The sequence below is a fragment of the Mytilus trossulus genome, chromosome 6 (genome assembly GCF_036588685.1).
Source record: "Mytilus trossulus isolate FHL-02 chromosome 6, PNRI_Mtr1.1.1.hap1, whole genome shotgun sequence".
NCBI lineage: Eukaryota > Metazoa > Mollusca > Bivalvia > Mytilida > Mytilidae > Mytilus > Mytilus trossulus.
In genome coordinates, this window is record NC_086378.1 from 25,109,899 (window position 1) to 25,130,275 (window position 20,377).

At 31.8% G+C, this 20,377-nt stretch overlaps 1 protein-coding gene across 1 annotated transcript; it reads left to right on the forward strand.

Moving 5' to 3' along the window:
• The first annotated feature begins 612 nt into the window (after positions 1–612).
• On the forward strand, positions 613–18,547 carry LOC134723276 (forkhead box protein H1-like). The gene is made up of 4 exons (XM_063586897.1): positions 613–694; positions 9,768–9,886; positions 12,854–12,922; positions 16,789–18,547. The coding sequence occupies exons 1-4, from the start codon at positions 620–622 to the stop codon at positions 18,023–18,025; spliced, it is 1,500 nt and encodes a 499-aa protein (XP_063442967.1). The 5' UTR covers positions 613–619; the 3' UTR covers positions 18,026–18,547.
• Positions 18,548–20,377: the final 1,830 nt, after the last annotated feature.

A 20,377-nucleotide genomic window follows, 5' to 3' on the forward strand; every position in this document is an offset into this window, starting at 1 on the left:
AAATCTTTAATGCTTTTTTGTAAGATAAATGAATTCTGAATTACTTACAGATTTCTTATTATCTTATTATACTATTTTCATGAAGATTTCACAGAGACAAAATGTTTTTAAAAGTGATTCAAAGCTGAGACTACTATAACGTTAAAGTCGTTTCAGTTCAAAGTGAATATAATTAAAACCTTTAATAAATTTTATCATTTTTAAATTAAAAAATAAATAAAAAATCTTAATTAAAAAAACGTTATTAAGTTTTACGAAAAGAAATATTTATTGGTTTGACAAAATTTTTTCTTCTTCTATCTATTCAAAACCAAAAATACATATTAATTTATTTTTTAGAAAATATAAATTATTTTATAATATATATATTTTTTCTATTTAGTTCGAAAAGTATATTCTAGTAATGAGATGGCATCTAAGATGACACTTAATTTATGGTTTCTTTGTAACCGCCAACGTTTCCGTTACGGTCCCTGATTTCAGTTGCCCGCCACGAAGACAATACAGGGTCGCACCTTACCCCTAGAATATACCGTGTATTCCAGACATACCGTCGGGAAAATCAGAATTGTATATTCAGGTGGGTGACTTTAACCAAGAGTTGACAGGGACCTTTGCTATGATAAATACAAACATTACCAGAGACGGTCATTATTCAAATTATAGAAACCCAAGAGAACACATCAAGATATATGTGAGTACATTTTTGATTATTTAATTTACCTATATATAAAGTGATAGAAAGGGAATTTATACTATATTAATTAAGTGTTTGTTAGATATGTTATGTTAGGTGTATTGTATATCTGGTAAATCCTTATTGTTGTTAAAACATGTCTTTTATGGGTAACACTAAAGACCTGAAAGTGGACCTGAAAAGACCTGAAAATATACGACTTAAATTATTCAAACTGCAATAACTTTTTTTATTTAAGAATTGAATGCTTCTTTTTGTAAATTTATTGGGGTGTAAAAGCGTTGACCGAAGTACATTTTGTATGAAGCGCGGAAGCGCTTTATTCTAAAAATGTACGCACTGTCAACGCTTTTACAACCCTATAAAGTTACAAAAAGAAGCATTCAATACTTATAATTACATTTTTTAGCTAGGATTATAAAAACACGATTTTCATGAAGTTAAATTTTTAAATTCACCTGTGCACTTTATTGTGAGACCTCGTGTCATCATGAATTAAATGTTATTGTCTCATGCAACTGCTTACGGAATAATATATGTGATGTGCAATTAGCCAATCAGAATAACGTATTATAATGAAACATACATCTAATGTAATTATTATTGGATGGAATTTCTTCAAGTTGGAATTTTATTAATCGCAAGTATTCATATTTCATTACAATTCAAATATTTTAAATTAAAAACAAGTTTTTGATGCCTAAACGGAGAAATGAAAAGAACTGAAGGGACTAATTCTTACTTCAATTACTTTTTTAATATTCAATGGATATCTTTCAAATTTTGATTTTGTGAAACCAAAAGTTCCATATAATGATAACATATAAAAAAAATACGTGAAAAATATTGTTGGGGTGTCAAAACTCTGACCTGAACGGAAATTTAAAAATCTGAATAAGCCTAAAAATTCAACTTAACAAACAAGTTACAATATCAAATTAAAGTTTGAAGTTTTATTTATAAATAATGAATTGTATATTTTAAATGACAAAATATGTCTTTGTTTGAAAAAAGAGAGGTTATTTTTTTAAAACATTGATTTTAAATTAATTCTATGGAAAATATGGGATCTCTATTTCTTGAGGAAACCTTGTTGTAGGGGTACATGTGTATCTATGAGTTATGTGAAGAATGTGTTGCCTTCCGAATGGCTTTTTTTGTCATTCAGAGTTTGTTATTGGTTGTATGCGTCAGTGGGTGGTTCTAATCATGTATTCCACGTATAGTTCCTATAAAATATATATGGTGTAGTTTAACTCCCGATCTACCGATATGTTTTTTACAAACTTTCTGTATGATAATGTCCTTGCTTAAAAAAAGTCTATCGCGCTTGGAAAAAGAGATCATAAAAAAACTTTAAATGGATTTAAATTAATGTGGGCTTCTTTTAATATTTTTTTTCATAAAAAATACAAATTTATTTATCTATATTTCCTATATTCTATGCAAAGCACAACAGGTTAGGGGTCAAATTAAAAACAATTGAGTAATAAATTTGGAGGTCACTGTAAGATTTGAAAAGTTGAAAAAGGTTAAGACACAGAAAGTCCGACCTAGGACACAAAGTTTCACATAATTTGTTTATGATTGTTGAATATATAAAAAAGAAGATGTGGTATGATTTCCAATGAGACAACTATCCACAGAAGAACAAAATGACAAACATTAACAACTATAGGTCACCGTACGGCCTTCGACAATGAGCAAAGCCCATACCTCATGGTCAGCTATAAAAGGCCCCGATAATACAATGTAAAACAATTCAAACGAGAAAACTAACGGCATTATTTATATGAAAAAATGATATATGTTTTTGAAATAATATATTTTTACAACACATATTCATTTTACAAAATTAGGAAATTGCTCATTAGCCTTGATAAATGAATAATAATCAAATTTTAATCAAGCAGGATATGTTTTTTTTGTGGCCATCAGGAACCACAATGAGAAATTGTTTTCTTCACTATCAGAGATCATCATTATTTGTTTAAAACACACATTGAATATATCTTGTAGTTTAAAAACGTTTTCCCAAATGATTTTTTTTTTCAATTTTCAACGAAAAGAAATTTCAAAACAGAATATAGACATTTTGTCCGTGTATTCTTATCTTTAACGTACTATGTCTTGTGACTTTCTGTCCTACATGTTCCGTGATTCATAAATTAGTATTTCTAAATTGTAGACCTCCTGGCCATAACATTGTTTTTTAAATGAAGCGAATAGAATGTTCTATATTTGTTCTATATTTCATGATTCACACATGTCATAATGAGTCTGGTTGATGGTTATTCAATTTTTTTATTTTTTTTTTAAATTTTCAGCCATTTTTTCTCTATTATTTCTTAAAGTTAAGATACCTACTATTCTTTTCTTCTTCTCTACTTTAATTACCCATTTTTCTATATATTTTTTTAATCCTAACCCTATACTGATTCATCACCCTTAGGGTCCGGTCAATATTTAATGGGGGGGGGGGGCGGTGCAATTCATATTTCTCCCTGTTTAAAAATCTATGTCCTACCCTCTGAATGTACCAAAAAAGTTTTTGTCCTATATGAAATAAATCTAAACTAGCTTGAAGAAGGCAAGTACGATTCTTTTTCAATTTCACTTTCGCATTCTTTTATGAAGAGTAATACACTATAGTTTATGAACAATTTGTATAATCTTTTTTTTTTATTATAATTTTTTTTACTTCTGTCTTTTGGCTTTGTTTTTTTCTTAATTTTCTAGTTAAAAAGTTTTATTGTTAAATAGTTTTCCTTATTTTTAAAGATGTAAATTTTATTTATTCCTACCTTTATTCAATGATTTGCATTTGTTTAATTTGAACAACACTGCTGGCACTATATCATATGTTAAAAAGAATGATTAATTTTATAATTTTGGTTTGTTATTATTTATTTCATATGTATGTCTATTTTTTTCAACCTTTTTAAAATCATTTCATGATATAAATATATGTCTAGATTTGAAATTGTATTTCCATTGTTGTTACTTGTTTGTTCCTCAATTAATCTTGACCACCATTTAAGTTTTTTTTTTGTGTATAATTTGTATATATAGCCCATTTTCTACATTCATGCATACATATGCCATTAAAAATATTGCGTTCCTATCAGTGCTTAAGACTAAATAAGTAGAAGTCCTATCAAAAATAAAATTAAAATAAATGAGTGTCCTATTACGTTTTTCACCGGTCCCAAACCCCCCAAAAAAATATTGACCGGTCCTTTATATACCCTATAGTTTACCTACAGTTGATTTTTTCTATTCGAGAAAAGTTTTAAAATAAAACTTCTAATGAATCTTATTAAAACAGTTAGTTTAAAACTTGTCTTTAATATTCATAATCTCAGCTTTTTGTGTCAGATATTAAGTGCTCCTAGCATAAATAAATGAAGCAAGTAAGCATCTCTAACAAGGATACCTCTTTTAATACACATTCCATGTAATAATTAAATCAAAATTGATCTTTTTGAACTATTTGAGTACATCGGAAACTCCTGGTACAAATGTTATATGCTGTGCAATTCATTTGCACAAATTAGCATACATTTCTGACTATATATTTTCTCTTCAAAAAATACATTTCATAATTACTTACGGAGAAAACTGTTATATTTTACATACTTGATATATTCTAAATATAAAGTGTAAATACATGTATGTGCGAAGATGAATAGAAAAAAAAACACATTTACTTTTTTAAAGGTTTTATTCGGTTAAAATATAATACACCATTTGTAATGGTAATAAAATACTTGCCACTGGACATTAATTAAGAAAATACCTATCACTTATTTTAACATTTTTAGTAGACACATCGATGCTTATTCGTTTGATTGTATGTTTTTTCTCTCTCAAAATATATAAAAGAAGATGTGGTATAATTAGCAATGAGACAACTCTCCACAAGAGTGCAAATGACACAGAAATTAACAACTATTGATCACCGTTAGTTGAATATTCTTTTCGTCGTTGTTATTTTTTTGTCGTGTTGTTTCATATGAATATCGACCTGCTTGATATCTTCGTTTTTTATATAGAGATAAATGGCATTAATTTTAATGCAAATCTATATATAACTAGACTTCTGTTTACATTTGATATTTTAAAATCATAATTTTACCCTCACACCTGAAAGGTTTATATTGTAATTCACTTTCCGTCCATCTGTTAAAAAAGGGTTTCATTGGTCTTGGAAAACAACCGAATCATTTGTGAAAAGTAAGTCTTTATAAATATAATTAAAAGTGTGGATACAGATCAGTGCGGATAGCAATTGTTGAAATTATGTTAGTATGTTTGACAGCGTTTTCCCCACTGAGTTCATGTATTGGTTATGACACACCAAATGTTATTATATGTATAAATAGAGTTAAGAATAGTTAATGGTCTTTTATGATCAAATTGATTTTAGAATCTGTGTTAAAACATAATTTGATCCATGTTACCACAAAAAATAACACCGTACTAAGATGCAAGGCAAAGTTGGAATACAAATGTTTTGCTCTTTAGTTTTCGCTGTACACCATTTTTTGTAAGACCTGTTTTATTTGCTGAGATTCATTTAAGGAATGTTGTTTAATCTGAAATTGAATGCTGTAAAATAGTGTGAAGGGGGTGCTTAAATTGTTTTAACATCAGCTAGGAGCTTAATAGGATTCTTTATCTTGAAAATATCGTCTTAAAAAGATGATATTGTTTATATCCCGTCTGTTCAAAAGATTGATAACACTATACCGTAAGGCGTCCGACATTAAATTGACCGGATAAAGTACCAGTACTCTTATATATTCCTGTAAGGTCAGAAACCCTATGTTAAACTTACAGACCCAACTATATTGCGCCCTATAGCTATGTCAGTATATTAATTTTTTTTTTGGGGGGGGGGGGGTCGAAGGGGTCATGATCTCGAAATCCCTGGCTTACAAACATACAACCCGAGATCCCGAATCCAGAAGGGATCAATTCTGTAATTCCGAGCTTAAAAACACCCGATCCCGAACAGGTCCTGCCCTCTTAGTTGTTCAAGGTGGTATAATAAGTCAAGATAGTCTCAAGCAATGTATCTTTCATAAACAAATTAAAAGACATATGGTGATTTTGGATTTACCCACGTACTTAAAACCTAAGTTTCATTTGTTTATGCTCAGATTGCCAAAAACATTGACCCAGCTAAATCACACATTTTTCTGAGCGTTTCGATGAAAATTGAATAATAAGGAACATTTTCTTTTTCCCAATTAATACTGGTGTAAAACTTGTTATCGTCTCTTCAAATCTACAATTTCCAAATAGTGATTATTGTTTTGTGCGCTTTAAAATCTTTTTTTAGATGATAAGTATATACATTTAAATTTAATAACTGGTGTCACAAAATTTTAGTCAGCAAATATTTTTCACTTCCAAAAAAACATTCTCAGTTTAAGGATGTACACCTAGAGAAGCCAAACATTTCTAGAATTTAACTTTTTCTAAATCTGATTTTTGTATCACATGTTTTAGGAATAATTCAATAACGAGATTTCAACAAGACTGAAACACTTTAAACATGTATCGATTTGTTTGTAACGATTTCAATTGTATGTTTCTATGTCCCGGAAAATCTGTTTCCTAGCAATAAATGGGAACAGGAATATTTACAATAAAAAAAACCCCCCAAAAAAACCTAATCCAAGATGTTTGTTTCAATAGCGAAACCTTTCCTTAAATTCATCTAAAATATCAACACGATGTTAGAAATCGAAGAAAGAGTGCCTTTTCAACATTTATTTAGGATTGATTTAATATTGTGCATTTCATCTCAAATTATATTCATATACTATGTTTTATTAGGTTTTTTTCTTATGATCGAGAACAAATACATGTTACAAAAATATGTAACAGGTGGATCTTCCTTTTGCGTGACAATTTTTCCAAATATGTTTATCTGGATCGATCGGGTTAACAGGATAGAGAATTATTATGCGCTTAAAACGAAAGACGTATGGTCTTTTATACTGCACTCGTTCTATTTGAGCAGTCAAAATGCGGTGACTGTATTTAATGAATGGCTATTATTTATTTTGATTTTATTGAACCATAAAACTAATTTTTGACTCTTCACATTGAATAATCCGCGAAGCGGATTATGTAAAATGTGAAGAGTCAAAAATTAGTTTTATGGTTCAATAAGATCAAAATAAATCATTGCCATTCATTATAAATAAATTTCTATCAAAAATAAGGCCCAAAGAACTTTTTATATTATTTATATTAACAATAACAAGCGTACACACATGTTGGCGTATGAATACTCAACGTCAGAGTGGGCGTGTCGCCATCAAAATTGACAACATTGAAAATAAAACTAATAATTTTAACCAATCAGAAGACAGTAAAAACACCAAATTTATTTATATTTCTTTGAAATATACAGTCACTGACCTGATATCACTTTTCCTCAAGAATATTTAAATAGAAATTGCCGAAATTGTAATTTATTATTCATACGACCAATTCAACCTGTTCTTGTTTCCAATGTATACAACGACTCAAACTTATTTCTTTTACAATTTTTAGAAGAAAAAAATATTTCACTTAAATCATTATGTTTTATGCTTATTGTTGATATTTTAGTTCATTCTCAAACAATTCCTTCACCCTCGATTAAGGATTTCATTAGGAAATGTACATTTCATTGTGGTGTATATTTCTCCGCCTGCATGATATGAGGCCTTTTTATAAAAGGATAAGCTTCCAAATATTTAAATCAAATTAAAAAATTAACACATTAAACAACAATTGAAAATGTTTTTTTTAGATTGCAGTATAAAGACAATAATAGTGCATTGACTTAATTGACATATCAACGATATAAGGATTCGGCACGAAACGGGGAAAATGCTCGGCAAAGCCTCACTTTCCCCGTTTCTAAGCCTCATCCTTATATCGTTGATATGTCCAGTCAATGCACTATTATTGTCTATCTATGCTAAGAGTATGAACCTACAGTTTTTTTATTTCATGGTTTGACGAAAGTTTCTCATTTTTCACCTATTCAATTTAAATATGCAATAAAAATATAGTACCTTCTTTTAGGAATAAGTTAGGTCAGCATTTTAGACATTATTTGACATTTCTATCCAATGCAATGGAAAACTTTTTGTTTCAAATTCAAAACTTCGTTGAAACATCTGGATTTTTTCCTTTTGGGTCACCATCTTTGTCCGTAATTTTGTTTGCATTATTTGTCATTTCTACCATTTTTGGTTTATTAAAATCACAATAAATCAGGAAATATATCTTGACAAACTTCGAAGCCAAACATGTGGCAGCGAAAACTTATTTGTTAATAACAGACGCTGGCTAGAGGTATAGGGGAGGGTTCAAATGTCATGTTTAACCCTTCCGCATTTTTGCGCCTGTCCCAAGTCAGAGAGCCTCAGGTCTTTGTTACGAAGTATTTTTTTTTTAATTTAAGTTTGATTTGGAGTTTTTTTCATTCAACTAGTACTTATGCTGTTTCGAGTCCAACTAAATAATACCTCCGTTTTCGTGATTTTTACTCCGTGTTGAAGAGCAAATAATAAATTACAATAATCACGACCCCTTTCATTTAGCAAACGTGAAAGCACGCCCGTAATACATACGTGAAAAACCAGGCCTCGTGTAGGGTGAATTGACATCTCGCTGCAACCAGATGACTCCACGAGGGGTTGCATTTTCAATAATTTCTGTCCTCTATTAAAACTTGTAAATTCCAGAAGCCGTTCAAATCTCCTACTCTTTAACCTCGACCTATCTTGCAGAATCTACCTAATGCGTATTTGGTCTTGTCTCAAAATATACATGAGTTATTTTCCTGTTATTTAAGAAATCCATAATAATTAAACAATATTGAGAGAACTCATTTATACACGTTAATGAAACATTGCAGACCATAATATAAATAAAAGCCTTTTCAGAATTCCGGATAGATTTAATATTTTTATGTGTACAAAATAACTAACAAGTATAGTTAGGATTTTTTTAATCAAAATTGATATCACATGAAGCAACTTCCTGAATAACGAATGACATTGGTATGATCTTATAAATATACGGAGATGTGGTATGAAATGGTCAATGAGACAAAATAACGAAGATGTTAGCAACTATCATGAGATTGCCTTACGACCGTCAACAATGAACAAAACCCTATACTGCATGCATAGCGATTTATAAGGCCCGATTAGTTCATTTTTGTATATTTACGATATACGAAGCACGTGTTTCTTAAACACATATAATATTAGAAATAATTATTAGACACACGACATGGGTAAAATCTGTTTGTTCTTACTGTGTTCAAATCTGGATAAAACACACCAAACTACCTCACATATACTGCACAGTTCAACAGTACTTTTACCTTTAGGGGCAGTTCCTAGATTTTTTAAGGGGGTTTTCCTAAAAAAAAATATCACTGAGTGTAGCGAGACTAAAATTTGCATTTGACAATTTTATGCTAAAACATCATATTTTCCAATTACAGGATGTGCCATTAAATATGTTATGATTATTTTTGTTCAATATAAATCTCAGTGTTTTACACTTCACAGTCAAACCAGATAAAACTGATGTAGTAGTCTCAAACTAAATGTTTGTCCATATGGTGATGCATATACTCATATACCAAATACACGCGATTTTTGTATTAAGTTCTTCGTGTGCGAGTTCTTGCATGTTAAATACTCCTATATGATCGACATTTACAAATGTTTTCGGGATAACTTATATAACGTAAGATTTAATGTTACAGTTGATGATAATGACTGCGGCTTAACAGAGTAGCAAGGCATCCGTAAACAAACACATAGTACCAGTCCATCTCAACCACTAAGCATTATTTTTTATTTATGTCAATAGATAGATGTATATAGTCGCCGTAGGGTGTTCCTCATTGTTGAAGGGCTTACGGTTACCTATAGTTGGTGCAACTTCTTCGTCTTTTAGTATCTGGTGAAAGGCTTTGGTCTCATTTGCAATCATACCACGTTTTCATACTTTCAACAACAATTTTCTTATTCATTTTCAGATAAATTACTACATACTACTACCCAGAAAATTTATGATGGATCCCAGTTTTGCATTCTGCAGTTACTATCCTGACATTTACCAACAGCCATACACACATCCAGCTTCATCACCATATAGGTAAGACATTTTAGTATTTAACAATGTGTCAGTCAAATATTGGAAGAAGCAATCTAGTCAAGTGTTTCAGTCTTGCAGTGGCGGATCCAGAACTTTCCAAAAAAAAAAAGGAGAGTGACTGACTTAAGGGGGCCCCTACCCAGTCATGCTTCAGTGATTCCTTATATCAAACAAATCCCCCTGGATCCGCTTACCGACCGTGCAAGGGCTGTATAGCCAGTCAAGGTCGTTAAAAACTTCCATTTGTTTGGATCCGCTTACGTCTTGTACATTCTCTGCTTTCAAATATTCAACTTGAGCGTTCCTTATAAAGGTCAATGCAGGACAGCGCCTCCGAAGTATGTTATTATTAAACGTGTGGTTTTCATTTATCTCACCTGGCCCAAAGGGCCAAGTGAGCTTTTCTCATCACTTGGCGTCCGTCCTCCGTCGTCCGTCCTCGTTAACTTTAACAAAAAAAAATTTCCTCTGAAACTACTGGGCCAAATTAAACCAAACTTGGCCACAATCATCATTTGGGAATCTAGTTTAAAAATGTGTGGCGTGACCCGGCCAACCAACCAAGATGGCCGCCATGGCTAAAAATAGAACATAGGGGTAAAATGCAGTTTTTGGCTTTAATATAACTCGAAAACCAAAGCATTTAGAGCAAATCTGACTCGGGTAAAATTGTTTATCAGGTTAAGATCTATCTGCCCTGAAATTTACAGATGGATTGGACAACCCGTTGTTGGGTTGCTGTCACTAAATTGGTAATTTTAAGGAAAATTTACCGTTTATAGTTATTATCTTGAATATTATTATAGATTGAGATAAATGTAAACAGAAATTATGTTCAGCAAAGTAAGATTTACAAATAGGTCAACAAAAAGTAAACGAAATGGTCAGTTGGCCCCTTTATGAGTTATTGCCCTTTATAGTCAATTTTAACCATTTTTCATAAATCTAAGTAATCTTTTACCAAAATCTTCTCTGAAACTACTGGGCCAAATTAACTCAAACTTGGCAACAATCATCTTTGGGGTATCTTGTTTAAAAAAATGTGTCCGGTGACCCGGCCATCCAACGAAGATGGCCACCACGGCTAAAATTAGAACATAGTGTTAAAATGCAGTTTTTGGCTTAATAAATAACTAAAAAACCAAAGCATTAAGAGCTTATTAGGTCAAGATCTATCTTGCTGTTTTTGGTTATTATCTCGGATATTATTATGGATAGAGATAAACTGTAAACAGCAATAATGTTTCGCATAGTAAGATTTACAAATAATTCTACATAACCAAATTGGTCAATTGACCCCCTAAGGAGTAATTGTTCTTTATAGTCAATTTTTAACAATTTTTATAAAATTTATAGATTTTTCCTAACTTTTCCACTGAAACAACTGGGCCAAGTTCATTATAGATAGAGATAATTGTAAGCAGCAACAATGTTCAGTAAAGTAAGATAAACAAACCCATCACCATCACCAAAACATTATTTTGTCATGAATCCATCTGCTTACTTTTGTTAAATATTCACATAGACTAAGGTGAGCGACCTAGGCTCTTTAGAGCCTCTAGTTATGTCTTATATGCAATAACATCGTGTGTAGTAATATAAGAATGTATTTGAATACAACTTCCTAATTATTATTCTGGACGCATCTCGAACATCACAAACTTATTCGTGTAATCGCACATCCAAATTTTTGAAATTTTATAAACAAACATAAGAAATAACCGATTGACAAAACATAGGAAACACACTTCCTTATCAAAAATTATAAAAAAGCGAAAAACAAATCATATTCTATCTTTCTGAATTAAAAAAATGTGGGAAAAGATCTTCAATTTTTCAAAATTTGGATATTAAGAGAATCTCAGTTTTTAATGAAATTACAGAATAATAATAAACCTATATCATATTTCATGTAAGTCTTTAAACATTGATAAATTTTAGCTATCCCTATTTTGGTACAGAAAACCAGAAAAATCATGCAGATCCCGATTTATTCTTTGCTTTAACTTAATTTGTATAAGTGAATCGTATTAGCAGGACACTTGCTATGATGTTTCTTTGAATGCTGTTTTTAACACACACTAGACTTGTTTTTCTCTTAAGAATTGCTTTACATCTTTTCCATCCCTGGCTTACTATACACGATGATTCAGTTCATTGATGAATAACGTCATATAGAAAACTTGTTTCCATTTACAGCCTTGTCCTTTCGTCGTTGGTGTTGGTATGCTGTCTTTCATGCTCACTTACATTTATAAAATGCTAAAGTGATTCGAATATTTTATATATCAAAATCTGTATAAAAGTTTTTTCGTGCTTTTTGTTTTTATCGAAGTAGTGCCATTGATTTCAAATTGAAACTCTAACTACAATTTCTAGGATCTATTGCACCATCTATGACGGATGCTTTGAACAGATAGAGTAACTGAATTGCTGATACTATTATTATTGTAAATCGAGCATTTTTCAATATAATATGTAATAAATTTGGCTTTGCATCCAGGTTAACTGACTTACTATATGTGTAACTAAGAGCAAAACTACTACACAGGTCTGTTTTCCCTTCAGCTCCATTTTTATATTTATTGGTTGATTGGGTGCTCGTATACAGCAATACTAAAACAGATATTCACTTAATCATTGCTTTCGAAACATTACAAATAAATCATGCTAAAAAAGAGTTACTATGAACAATCCGATCACAATACTTATCCACTGAAAACAACACAGCAAACATTTGTCGCTAATAAAACATTTGACCCTACACGAACCACGCTATACTACATCTTCTGATTTTCTGGTTAGCTTAGAAAATGGAAGTTCTTTTACCAATACACGACAGTGTGTCAGTGTAAAACTTTGAACTAAAGCTTGCTAGTTGACCCAAAGGACACTTGTGCACTTTCAATTAGGCCCTATATTATCTTTTGGATGTATTATCATTATCACTTGTTTTTTTTTTTGCAGCACTCAATATGCAGCACAGGACAACATTGACTATCAGGCAATCTTCCCCAACAGATATACTGAGTCCAGGTAAATACAATTAGAAATAATTTCATAATATACGATTTCGTTTTTTTGACCAGTCGAAACATTTCCGTATAACATTCAATATCTAAGAGTACCCCTTCCCCTCCCAAAGAAAAAGCCGATAAGAAACAAATGAAAGACTCGTTTCAACTATTAATTTCTTTATTGTTGGATAAACAATACGATTAAGGTGGTACCTAACACTACAGGGAGATAACTCTGTAAAGTCAGCTTAACGTTTTAATTAAGTTGTGTTGTAAAGGGAATATTTAGCTTCCCAGTTATCAAAATTGGTGTTTGTCAAACTGCTATATAACCAGTGTAATTTTTCTGATAAAATGGTTGGTTCAAAATTTTTATACTTTTGTTTAAGGGTCAAAATTAATACTTTGTCAAAATTTTATGAAAATTAAACGAGCCAAATTAATTTTAGTGAAAGTGTTGGGAACCACCTTTACACTTCATTCACCATTAGCAAATATCGAAACATCGGCTTAATCTTATTCATCTTCGCTAGCCAAGGGTTACGATCCACTCCCGCTCTCTTGAAGAGAGCGGGAGTGGATCGTAACCCTTGGCTAGCGAAGATGAATCTTATTGAGTTCAATCAAGTTGGAAATAAAAAAGTTAGAAATAAAAATATCCCAGAAGATATTTAAAGAATGATTTAAAAACTTATGTCATATGCCTTAGCTGCTTGATTGATAATTATACATATTTTTGACAGTATTTACGCATTCATAAACTAGGTTTATATTATACACTGCACGTACTCAATCAGTAATATTTTCATAAGAGGGCACCTCGAGTTAGAATAAATTATTCCCCGAGGCAGTACTTTGCAGTTGATAAATATCGTTATTGTGAATTTTTACCATTTGAGTCGGCCAGTTCATATTACATTATTATCTCAATTTCAACTAAAATATATAACTTGCTGTTAAGTTCTTTCGAGACAAAAAATACTAGGGGTATGAAAAGGCACTATTTGGGATTTTTATAAAAAACAAACACCATGATAAAAATGTTATTGCAACCAAGTTAGAAATTGATTGAAGCATATATGCTCAATTTTACTTATAAAAACAAATGATAATGGCATTTGCCCGTGTAATATATCTCTAACAACCTGAAGTTTTCTGCAATAAAAACTGCCTCCACTTACAACCAAATAGGGTTTAAAAAGTACTTCTGTCAGTGTGGCCGCCCTTTCGTTAACGATTTGTTTCGGATAGTAACAATGACCGCTTGATCAAATCAATGAATTAATAAAGGAGTATTAACTTCGAATTCGACCAAAAGTTAAAAGACGATATTTATTATTGCTAACCTTGATTAAAAAGCGAAATAAAGAATTGATATATAGCTATTATGGTCAATGTAAATAATTTCGTCAGTTGAAACAAGCCCTAAAATATCACTGGTGAATTAATGCTTGCAAATCAATATTGTCTTTTGCGTCAGTGTTCATAACCTTTAATTTTGACTTTATACGCGTATATTCAGCCATCGACGATCGGCATGATCATTCATTTAAAAGAAAAGTCTGTTAACATAGAACATTGAAACAAGAGCGACACTAGGAATATCATTTTTTGACGAACAACACAAATGATTCCTAAATAGACAAAACAATGACCTATAAAAAAGAAGATGTGGTATGATTTTCAATGAGACAACTCACCACATGACACCAAATGACACAGAAATTAACAACCAGATTATGTTACTTTACAGCCTCCAACAATGAGCAAAGCCCATACCGCATAGTCAGCTACAGAAGGCAACGAAATGACAAATGTAAAACAATTCAACCGAGAAAACTAACAGCATAAGTTATGTATCAATGTTACATATGTATTCTTCATCCATCTCATAACACGAAATATAACGGACCAAGAAAAATCTTATTACACAAATTACTATCTATTCATATTTGTACTTAAATGAATGTCGGCAGTCTTCGGAGATTATTCTGATAGCACGAATTGCGGACACATTATAGCTATCCCATTGTTTATTTTCGACGTTTTGTTATTCGTTTATACATTTGATAGGGTCATATAAGGGCGTCTTTTTGTAAACTGGTTAAAAAAGTTTATAATACCAGGAAAAAATGTAACTCTGCAAAACAATAACAAATATCATAAGCAATTTTATAAATGTTAAATAGCATGATTAACTCGAGAATGATTAAACACAAACAGTATTAACATTTCAAGATCACGACAAAAAAGGCCCAGGATCACTGGCACTTTATAATATAATATAAACCTCGCAAGTAAAACCGTCAAGGAAAAAGCAAGACAAAGCCACTAGAAAATTATGTACAAACTATCCAATGAATTCATGTCAACGATAAGTTTACATTTGGCAACTTATTCTACCCAATGTACTCGTTTTAGTGCTTAAAAATTATTATATATCCTATAAGAATTTGAATGAAATCGGTGGACATGGACTTAACAGCTGATGACCCTTTCACACACATTTCTGGACAAAACAGGTCAAATTCGATTTTGACGGATTAAAAAAAAAGTAAAATCACAAAAATACTGTACTTAGAGGAAAATCAATTCGGAAAGTCCATAATCAGAAATATATTTACTGCTCAATATTTTGTGTCTTTTAGTGATACCTTTCTTATATTTTGTTTACTTGTGATGATATAATTACATCTTTCTTATATTTTGTTTACTTGTGATGATATAATTACATCTTAAAAAATCTTTTATGTTTAAACACAACGTAAAGTCCATAAAACACTAACATTTACCATTTTGCTGTTTGAAATTGGTTAAGTTAAATTAGACTTAGACACATTGTAATAATCCGTGAAAAACAGGGGCCTGTTTATCGAAACTGTCCTAAGATCGGTCCTAAGATTTTCTTAGGACAGAAGTTAGGATAAAGTTAGGACCGACTTACGACACGTCTCAGCATGCACATCGAAGCTATCTTAGGAATATCTTAGCTAGGACGTCCTAACTGATGTCTTAAGTATTGGCGGAAAAGAAAATACAAACCGAATATGAAAAAAAAAAAAATGATATCATACATGTATTTTATCAATAATTTTATTTCAAACATGGTTAATTTGAATCTAATAACTAATATGTAGTTTTAAATTAAATACATATTTTTTTGTAAACTAATTGTTCATTTAAACTGTATGAAACAAAACATGACACAAAAATTCCAAAAAATAACAAACTACGTGTAAACAAGATATATAATACGTAAATATCATAACATGTTTTGGATGAGTTGAATTCGAAGTGTCACCTTTTCATTCTTTAATAGTTCAAATGCAAATCTCGTGCATTATTCATATCATTACGGAGAATTTCAAATATTTTTACTACTGCTTTAAAAATAATACGCGTGAAAATGAACAAAAGACGAAATTCGAATGTATCCTAAAGTTAGGACCATCCTAAGACCATCTTAAGACACCTAAATTGGTATCCTAAAGTTAGGACAATTCCTAGGATTTTCCTTAGTTGCGACATGTTTGATAAACCCATTTAGGACTTAGATGTGTCCTAAGTTGGTCTTAGGACACGTCCTAATCCTAAGAGAGCTTCGATAAACAGGCCCCAGGTCCAGATCGATTTTGACCACTTAAAATGAAACGGTCTGCTCCTTAGTTTTCTCATTTGTATCTTTTTAAAAACTACCAAACTCCATGGGCCATAAAATACGTATAAGTTAAATTTTGACATCCTGGACATTTTCTATCATTCAAGAGTTATGATGCGGGCGGTTGTATATGTGATGAATAGATATGTAAATATACAAAGAAATTTAATGAGAATTTTGTATTTGATTTTGACCTGTAAACTAATAACCCATCTTTTCTATTTCAGTCAGCTTATGAAAAGTTCAAAGCGTACGGCCAGTCCTTCAGATGGCAAAGCCCCTAAGAAGCCCAGAGTATATCAACGCTATCCTAAGCCACCTTATTCCTACGTGGGTATGATCATCACAGCTATAGAGACCAGACCAGATAAAAGCATCACCTTATCAGAGCTGACAGCTAGTCTCAAGGTCATGTTTGAATTTTTCCGTGGTCCATACACAGGTTGGAAAGATTCCATTCGACACACCCTCTCCAGTAGTCCATGTTTCATAAAGACAGAAGAAAAGCGCAAAACCACTTGCTTATGGATCGCCGACCTCACCACAGCACCGTCTAATGTCTTCAAACGTCAAGATACTAGGGTAAAAGATGAGAAAGAGTCATGGGCTCCAACACTACATGAGCAACTCAACATACCAGAAATCGTGTTACCCAGCGCAGAATGTCGTCTTCTTGCAACAGATTTCCATGTTACTTCATCAGACATCAAGCCAGTTATTCACAAGTCACCAGATTTCAACTTCAGCATAGACAACATCCTCACCAACGTCGACCGTCCAACTGTTGAGAATGACGACGACTCTAGACGACGACTTAGCTTTAGCACTGATTCACCAGTATTTACCACCAAGAGTATTAAACTCCGTCGTAACGCCAAGAAATCTACTCACAAACAGTTGTCTAAACTTATCGCCGAGCAGTCTGCCGCATGGGGTATAAGCCAAGACCAAGCTATCGAGAATCTTAGTTTCCTCTGCAAGAGCATTCCATCTGCACTTCAACACTCTAGTGTGTCTTCTGCACCATCTCCTGTAGCAACAGCTTCGTCACCAGATAGTTACTACCTGCCATCCCCATTGTCAGTAATAAACTCACCCGACACTGTTACGTCAACATATTCACCAGTCACACCTACCTCTCCATCCAACCAATCTGTATCAAGCAACTCAGCATCTGTAAGTCAGCATTACCCACAACCAACATTTACTATGTTACAAGGACCTTCCTTCTACCAACATGACACCAGCTATGCTCCTTCGTCGTTCTACGAACATCAGAATCAAGCTACGTTGAATTTCAGTGACTACCACAATGCTTACTATCAACAGTATACAGACTTCCATTCTTATCATCAGTCACCTACTTACCATGTCGATACTAGCAGCCACTCAATACAGCCACTGAATCTGTCATCGACAAGATCTTCCCCCGTCACATCGCCATCATCATCTGATACGTCATAAACATTTCCGTGTGTTAAAAAACACTTGTGTTCTGTCATAGACAATCATTATATTGGGTTCCATTATCTGAAAAAGACTTTGTTAATTTTATCAATTTTGATAAATTGTTTCAATGATTGACATTCCTTTATAGATTTTAAAGATAATATTGAATTTGCATACATGACTTAGTATACTATAAAATGTATATATTCAAAAATAGTGCAATACCAATATACTCATATGCATGTACAATATTACTAACTCTTACTGAGAAATACTTATGATTTTTTATGGAAAAGATAGGAAAAAGTTATTTATTTTAAAGAAAAGGATGTCTAAGTTACAATTATGAAAGAGAAAATACTGATCTATGTAAAAGAAAAGTTACTTGTGTCATAGAAAAAGGGGTTATAAGTTACATAGGTAAAAGAAAAAGAGGTTTTAAGTTATCTAATAAAAGAAAAATGAGTTATAAGTTACTGATGTTTTAGTAAAAGAAGATAAATGCTATCTAAAACAAATAGAAGTTTTTAATCTTTGTAAAAGACAAAAAAGTTATAAGTTACTTATGTCACACTATAGTTATCTAATATGTAAAAGAAGTTATTAGCTATTTATTTAAAGAAAAAAGTTATAAGTTATTGTTGTTAAAGATTAAATTATTATGTATATAATAAACTATTTATTTGCAATATTAGTCTTTTTTATGAGAAAACAATCAATTCAAAAAACAGATAAAACTTTACGACATTTGAATTGGCGAATTCAATACCGTCACAAATTATATCAACATTATTGCAAATTCTAAGAGAATCCAAATTCACTAGTTATACAAATACAAAATCATGGAACAAACGAAAAACTACTAAAGACAAAACAAAACAAAAGTTGACAATTAAGTCTTGGATGCATGATTCTTTTATCAGTTTTTAGTTGGTTTGAACTAGCTGTTGAACTAGTAACTGCGAGCAGTCTGTCACATAAGTACTTACTGTCTTTTTGTTGATGGGATATACAGCTACCCGGCCACGTCCATTCTGTGTAGTATTTGTCTTTGTATCAATCTGATGAGTTTAGTCATTTTCAACTGCTTTTTATAGTTCGTTCTTATGATGTACTGTTACACCACTGTCCCAGTTTAAGGGAGGATTGGTATCCCGCTAACATGTTGAACCCCGCCATTCGGTATGTATGTGTCTGTCCTAAGTACGGTGTCTGTAATTCAGTGGTTGTCCTTTGTTTATGTGTTACATATTTGCTTATCGTTAATGTGTTCATAAATTATGCTGTTAGTTTTCTCGTTTGGATTGTTTTACATTGTCATTTCGGGCCTTTTATAGCTGACTATGCGGTATGGGTTTTGCTCATTGTTGAAGGCCAAACAGTAACAGGTAAAATCACAAAAATACTGAACTCCGGACAAATTAAAAACGGAAAGTCCCAAATCCAATTACAAAATCAAAAACTCAAACACATCAAACGAACGGATAATAACTGTCATATTTCTGTCTTGGTATCTTCATGATTCTGTATTTCTGTACTAATCTCAACACTATTATAGTAATCATAGTTATCTAGCATATTTACAATTTTCATGTCAGAGGAAGGCTATTTTTGAGTAACTGGAAATAAAGGCTCTGTCGTTAGTTCGTTCATGCAGGAATTAAGAACAGTGTATCAAACTCCCAAACACCACAAAGTTACCCACATTTTATCTGACCAGATATAATTAGCTTATTTTTAAAGAAAGATTTTACAACACCTATAGGCATGAAATAGGTATTCAATGTTACATCGATAAATTACGATTTCCAAGGGCATATAACTCCTGTAAGAACATTTGTTATGCTTCAAAGATTTTGCTGTCAAACCTTTGATATAAACTTCTCTGACTGTTTATGAAGTCTTTACATTTAATCCATTGGATGTTGAATGTGAAATTAACCATAATTTAGTCTTAGGCAGACAAAAGAAGATGTGGTATGAGTGCCAATGAGTCAACTCTCCATCCAAGTTATAATTTGTAAAAGTAAACCTTTATAGGTCAAAGAACAGTCTTTAACACATTTGTACTGTTACACCGCTGTCCCAGGTTAAGGGGATTGTTGAGACCCCGCTAACATGTTTGACCCGACACATTCTGTATGTATGTACCTATCCCAAGTCTGGAGCCTGTAATTCAGTGGTTGTCGCTTGTTGCTGTGTTACACATTTGTTTTTCGTTCATTTGTTTGTACATTAATTTGGCCGTACATTAATTTAGATTGTCTCATATTAATTGTTACAAATACATTTAAATCGAAATGAACTTTGCTCATTGTTGAAGGCCCGAACGTTGACCTACAGCTGTTCAAAGCTAAATGAAAATAA

Bases quoted from the DNA above. Each gene is read 5' to 3' on its own strand.
- LOC134723276 (XM_063586897.1), top strand. From the start codon at position 620: ATGATAAATACAAACATTACCAGAGACGGTCATTATTCAAATTATAGA. The intron at 695-9,767 runs GTGAGTACATTT...ATTCATTTTCAG, and splicing joins GAGAACACATCAAGATATAT to ATAAATTACTACATACTACT. The intron at 12,923-16,788 runs GTAAATACAATT...TTTCTATTTCAG, and splicing joins AACAGATATACTGAGTCCAG to TCAGCTTATGAAAAGTTCAA.